Source organism: Chinchilla lanigera, unplaced genomic scaffold, assembly GCF_000276665.1.
Source record: "Chinchilla lanigera isolate Chin_1 unplaced genomic scaffold, ChiLan1.0 scaffold00057, whole genome shotgun sequence".
NCBI lineage: Eukaryota > Metazoa > Chordata > Mammalia > Rodentia > Chinchillidae > Chinchilla > Chinchilla lanigera.
The window spans coordinates 1,607,368-1,613,289 of record NW_004955458.1 but is presented as its reverse complement, the minus strand read 5'-3'; the positions used below and the strand labels follow the sequence as shown (position 1 = coordinate 1,613,289).

General features: G+C 58.3%; 1 protein-coding gene across 5 annotated transcripts in view; it reads left to right on the top strand.

Annotated features, from left to right (window-relative positions):
• Window positions 1-3,045, top strand: part of Znf385a (zinc finger protein 385A) — a 21,395-nt gene extending 18,350 nt beyond the window's left edge. For 3 of the 5 annotated variants that reach the window (XM_013521017.1, XM_013521015.1, XM_005397223.2), the window contains exons 5-8: window positions 737-982; window positions 1,208-1,377; window positions 1,491-1,586; window positions 1,725-3,045. In XM_013521017.1, coding sequence (XP_013376471.1) covers window positions 737-982; window positions 1,208-1,377; window positions 1,491-1,586; window positions 1,725-1,955 — 743 coding nt within the window. In that variant the 3' untranslated portion in view covers window positions 1,956-3,045. The remainder of the gene's footprint in view (window positions 1-736; window positions 983-1,207; window positions 1,378-1,490; window positions 1,587-1,724) is intronic. The other 2 variants (XM_005397220.2, XM_013521016.1) reach the window with 1 other exon arrangement.
• Window positions 3,046-5,922: the final 2,877 nt, after the last annotated feature.

Below are 5,922 nucleotides of genomic sequence, written 5' to 3'. Positions count from 1 at the left end.
GGGATTAGGGGGGCGATCATAGTATAGAGAAACAAGTGGACACCTGCAGGGGTCAGGAGTTCCTCTTCTGCCAGATCCCCACCCCCACCCCAGTTTTCCCCATGACCCGGAAACTGGATCGGCTGCTGGAGCGAGAATGGCAGCGCTAGAGTTTCCCCGTGCGGAGGCCAGAGCCCAGTGCCGAGGCCTGAGGCCTGTGCATCTTTAATCAGGCCATGAATTATAGAGCAGCCGGCCTCCCTGTTTCTTCCCTCTCCAGTTCTGCTGTTTCTGTTTCCCTTCGCTGTGTCTGCATCCGTCTCCCCCTGCCTCGTCCTGGTTCTGCCCCTTTCTGCAGCTCTCTCTGGGCCTCCAGGGGGGCTGGGCAGGACTCTGGGAAGGGGATGTGCTGGCCAGAAGCCCAGGCTCGCTGGCGAGCCCTATGAGAGTGGGGCAGATCCTCCTTACGTGTCTCTCTCCCTGGCTGGCGAGGATGCCAGCATCGCCCTCGAGGTAGGCTGGTGGGACCAGACCTCCCTGGCTATTCCTGTCTTTGGGGGAATGTGCCAGGCACTGGAGTCTCACACCCAGCTAAGGCAGCTGAACCATGTCTGGCTGTGGCCCAGGGCATGAGAACATGCATGTTGTCACAGGGTGGGGACTGCTGGGCCCCTGCCCTCCCGGAAATGGGGTGGGTGTCCACGGGAAGTGGCTTCTCCCAGAACCATCTGCAGTGACCCCCGTGTTTCTCCCCCAGCAGTTTCCATGGAGAACGGACTGGGTCCAGCCCCAGGGTCCCCAGAGAAACAGCCCGGCTCCCCGTGCCCTCCCAGTGTTCCAGAGACGGGCCGGGGTGTAGCCAAGGGCGAAGCGGGGACTCCAGCCCCAGCCTCCTTGCCCGGGGGTAGCAAAGAAGAGGAGGAGAAAGCCAAGCGGCTGCTCTACTGTGCTCTGTGCAAGGTGGCTGTGAACTCCCTGTCCCAGCTTGAGGCGCATAACAAAGGTAGGGCTCCTGCCCTCGGCCCACGCCTGCCTGCTTGTCCTAACTCCCCGGCCCCCAGCCCAGCGTCCCGGGACCTTCTCAGCCTGTCTCCTTCCCCAGCAGTCTCCCCGACCCCCCAGCCCCACCCCACCCCCACACTGGGAGTGAGAATGTGGGTGTTTGAGACTTGGTAGGCCAGGAGACATTTCTCTCTCCTCCTCTCCTCCTGCCCTCGGTGGGCTTTAGGTACTAAGCACAAGACAATTCTGGAGGCTCGAAGCGGGCTGGGGCCCATCAAAGCTTACCCTCGACTGGGGCCGCCCACCCCCGGGGAGCCAGAGGCTCCCGCGCAAGACCGAACCTTCCACTGTGAGATCTGCAACGTCAAGGTCAACTCGGAGGTCCAGCTGAAACAGGTGGGTCCGAGGCCCTTGCCGAGAGCTGTGGGGAGCTCCACCTGCGGAGGGACGGAGTGAGGCCCGGTGGTCGGGGCTCTCAGCCCTCTACCTACTCGCCCCCACCCCCGCAGCACATCTCCAGCCGGCGGCACCGAGATGGCGTGGCCGGGAAGCCCAACCCACTACTGAGCCGTCACAAGAAGCCTAGGGGCGCCGGGGAGCTGGCGGTGAGGCCCGGGCGCTGGGGAGCTGGGCTGCGGGAGGGCGCGGTGGAGAGAAGGCGGCCGCCGCCGAGCGGGCCGCGGGCCGGTGGGGTTTGCGGGCCGACCGTGACCCTGCCTTTCCCGCCTCTCTCCCCGCCGCAGGGCACGCTGACTTTCTCCAAGGAGCTGCCCAAGTCCCTGGCCGGCGGCCTGCTGCCCAGCCCCCTGGCGGTGGCTGCGGTGATGGCAGCGGCCGCGGGCTCCCCGCTGTCCCTGCGCCCAGCTCCGGCCGCGCCTCTCCTGCAGGGACCGCCGATCACCCACCCGCTCCTCCACCCCGCCCCCGGGCCCATCCGAACAGCGCACGGTCCCATCCTCTTCTCCCCCTACTGACCTCAACCCCGAACCCCTCCCACTCGACCCCTGCCTCCAGCCGGGACCCACGCCTCCGGGCTCCCAGCGCGCCCCTCCTCCCGGCGCTCCCTGAATGATCTCTCCTTCCCCCCCACCCCGAGGTACGGGGTTCCAGGAAAGGGGAGGGGTAGCAGCGGGGGGAGGGGGGCTTCAGAAGGGGGGGAACACCCCAGATCTCAGGGAACCCCGCCCCCTGCCCTTCCCTCTCCCCTAGAAAAGGGGGGGCCGTCTCACCCCCGAGCCCCCTTGGAGACACCCCCCCTCCCAAAAGCCATGTCCATCCAGCCCTTCCCCCCCAAACCTAGCACAAAATGGGGTTCACAAGCCATGGTCGGGGCCCGGGGGGGCAGAAATGGATTTTCTTGGCAATAAGCGGACTCTGGGACTCCGGCCCCCTACCCCAAACTGAAGCGCTTCCGTGAACACCCCGTCCTCCGCAGGGGGAGGGGAGCAGGCGGGATCCTGGGTCCCCCATAAGCACTTTGGTTTCACCGCCTGCAGCCTCACTGGGCCCGCCCCGCCCCGTGCCCCTGCCCCAGGTCTGGCCGGGCCCATCGCAGGGTGCAGCACTTGGGAGCATCTCTGGCACTTGGGTGGGACCAAGGAGATGCCCCCAGAGACCCTCCCTCGCCTTCTTCCTCCCCAGTCCGGGTTCCATTCTTTTCACCAGCACCCATCGCCCAAGGGGTACCGAGGGGGGCAAGGGGTGTCCAGTCCAAGCCCACCCCCGCCTCGCCTTCCGCAAAACTGTGAGCAAAAAGCAATAGAGCCTCGCCCCCGCCCCTCCCCTCTCCGCAGGATTCGCAGGAGTCTGTAGCCCCCCGTCCCGCTCCTAGACCTCGCGGCTGTCCCTTCCTCCACTGCACAATCGGGCGGGGGCGTGACACCCCCACTTCTATGGTCTCCGTGTTGTCAGCCCTTCTAGCCGCCGACCCGACCCGGGAGGGGGACCGCAGGCCTCCCCCTCCCCATCCACTCTTCTGCTTGACGATGTAGCAACCCCGGCCCCACCCTCGCCCCCCTTGCCCCCCACTTGACAATAAAGTCTGGATTCGTTCTGCCCTCCGCGCCCCCGGACTGAGACTGTCTTTGCCGGCGGTTTGGGGAGCGGGTGGATCTGGAGATAGACGTTATCTGTACGGTGAGGGAGGCGGGCACCAGGAAGAGAGGGGGTCGGGAGGAGGCAAATCGAGGCCTGTGCGAAGCGAGCGAAAACACCCCCCTGCTTGTAAACTCGCTCCCAGAGCGTCCAGATCCGCGAGGGCAGCGGCGGCTGCTGACGATTCGCCATAAATCCACCAGGCGGCGCCAACGACGGGAGAAAAGGAGTCCCCTAGGTCGAGCGGCAATTCAGGAAGATGGGTCCAGCCTCAGTCTTGCAAAGGAAAGAATCCGGGCTTTTGTGCCTCTGGGGGGAACCTACCCCGGCAAGGTGGAAGGCATTCGAAGAAGGGATGGGGTCTGAGGATCTGAGCTGGAGCCTTTGCTTGGGCCTTTATAAATATGGACTGATCAGTCCTTGTACCCTCAAAACCTCAGTTTCCCCCTCTGCAAAATCAACAGACTTCTGGGTAGAGTGTCTGAGACCCACCTGTAATCCCAGCACTTGGGAGGCTGAGGCAGGAGGATCACTGTCAGTTTGAGACCAGCCTGGGCTATATAGTGAGTTCAAGCCCAGCCTAAACTGCAGAGCAAGACTGTCCCAAAACAAAACAAAACCGGAAAGAACACCTTTGTGATTTTTGTTTTGTGTCTTTTATCTTTTTGAGGCAAAGTTTCACTATCCAGTTCGGGCTGGCCTTGAGTCCACAGCAATGCTTGTGCCTCAGCCTCCAAGCGCTGGGATTACAGGCGTGCGATGCCACCCAGCTCTGGCTTCAGTCTTTTTTTTTTTTCTTTTCTTTTCTTTTTGAACCTTTTAGAGACAGGGGTCTTGCTATGCTGTTCAGGCTGGCCTTGAGCTCACTTTGTAGCCCAGGCTGGTCTTGAACTTGGAATGACCCTCCTGCCTCAGCCTCCTGAGTGCTGGGATTACAGGCGTGCGCCACCACAGCCCCAGCAGCTTCAGTCTTTTAAAGGTTCATCGAGACCTCAGATGTAAGACTAAAGCACATAGGTATTCTCATCCTGCCACTAAGGGGCCTGACAGGTATCACCTAGTTGCCTCTCATGCAGGGGGTTGGTCTCCTGAACCTGAGAATTCAGTTCAAGCAATATGCCCAACAATAGCCAGCAACTGTGACCCCTTTTATCTAGCCCTGCTGAGTAACAAGAAAGTCATCCCAAAAGGTCCAGATCTCTGTGGATTCCTGACCAGCCTGTCTCCTCACTTCCCTCCCTACCCACTTCCCAGTCTTGCAGCACGCACAGCAGGAAGGTGAGACGATTGTTAAAGAGGAAGGAGACAGTGGGGTATGGCGGTGCACGCTCTGACCCCCGATTCTCTCTACTTGGGAGGGAGGCTGAGGCAGAAGGATCCTAGGTTTGAGGCCAGCCTGGGTAAGCTACTGAGACCCTTGCCTCAAAATTTTAAAAAGTTTTTTTAAAGGGCTAGAGGTAGAGCTCATTAGTAGAGCAACCCTGTATTTGATCCTCAGTACCAGGAAAAAAAAAAAAAAAAGAGGAAGGATGGGAAATAGGGGCCCCGGGGTTTGTCAATTTTGAAGCTGGGGATGGGAGCTTCACTTGGGTTCAGAAATGGAACCCAACCAAGAGGTTTTTTTGCTTTTGCTTTCTCAGATGAGTCCAGCTCAGAAAAAGCCAGACAGACACTGGCGAGATCTCTTGTCCGGAAGGACAAGAGCAGGGGTGGGCCCACAACAGAGCAGAAGGAGAGAGAGCGCCGGCTCCGCACCTAGAGGGGGCTGCAGAAGCTGGGACCACAGTCCTCACAGCCGCTGGTGTAGAGCTGAGTTCTTTTTTTTTTTTTTTCTTTTGAGACAGGGTCTCCCTATGCAGTTCAGGCTGGCCTTGAGCTCACTTTGTAGCTCAGGTTGATCTCAAACTCGCAACGATCCTCCTGCCTCAGCCTCTCAAGTGCTGGGATTACAGGCATGCGCCACCACGCCTGGCAGAGCTGAATTCTTGATTTCTCCCTTTCCTTAGGCCTTTTCTCCTCTCGTGTTAGTTTTTGGTGCTGGGATGGAACCCAGGGTTCTGCACACTGAGCTACCCGTGCGCCGTCCTCCCCATCCTACTCATTCAGAGCATCCACGTTCTTCCTGGCTCTTCCTAACCTCTCCTCCAACAACCCACTATTTAAGTCCTGCTGACCTCTGCACGGCCTGTGGGTCCACACCACTGCCCCTCCCAGGACTTGGCTCCATAATTTTTTGGTTCAGTGCAAAATAAAAAAGCAGGGCCTCTTGTTCAAAAATATGAAGAATTTCAAGACAGTAATGAAAAGTATGGAACTAAGCACCAGGCCCTTCTGAGTGTGGGGCCCGTGCAATACTACAGGTAGCCCGGCCTTAAGCCCTGTCTACGCCTTTTCTGAACTGATGCGTCTTTCTGTTCTCTCACAGCCTGAATGCCTCACTTTTGTTTGTTTGTTTGTTTGTTTGAGACAGGCTTTCACTATGCAGTTCAGGCTGGCCTTGAACTCACTTTAATCCTCCTGCCTCAGCCTCCCAAGTGCTGGAACTATAGGTGTGCACCACCACACTGGCTAGCACACGTTTTCTTTCTTTCTTTCTCCATTCATTTTCTTTCTTTTTTCTTTTTTTTTGAGGTTTTAAAAATTTTATTGGTACATTTAATATTTTGTTTCTTTGGTTTTTTTTTGTTTGTTTGTTTGTTTTTTTTGCATTTGGTAGTGCTGGGGATTGAACCCAGGGCCTTGTACATTCAAGGTAAGAGCTCTACTACTGAGCTATATCCCCAGCATGGTACAGTTTAGATATACATAATGATAACATCCATCGTAAGGAATTTGTACCTGTATATG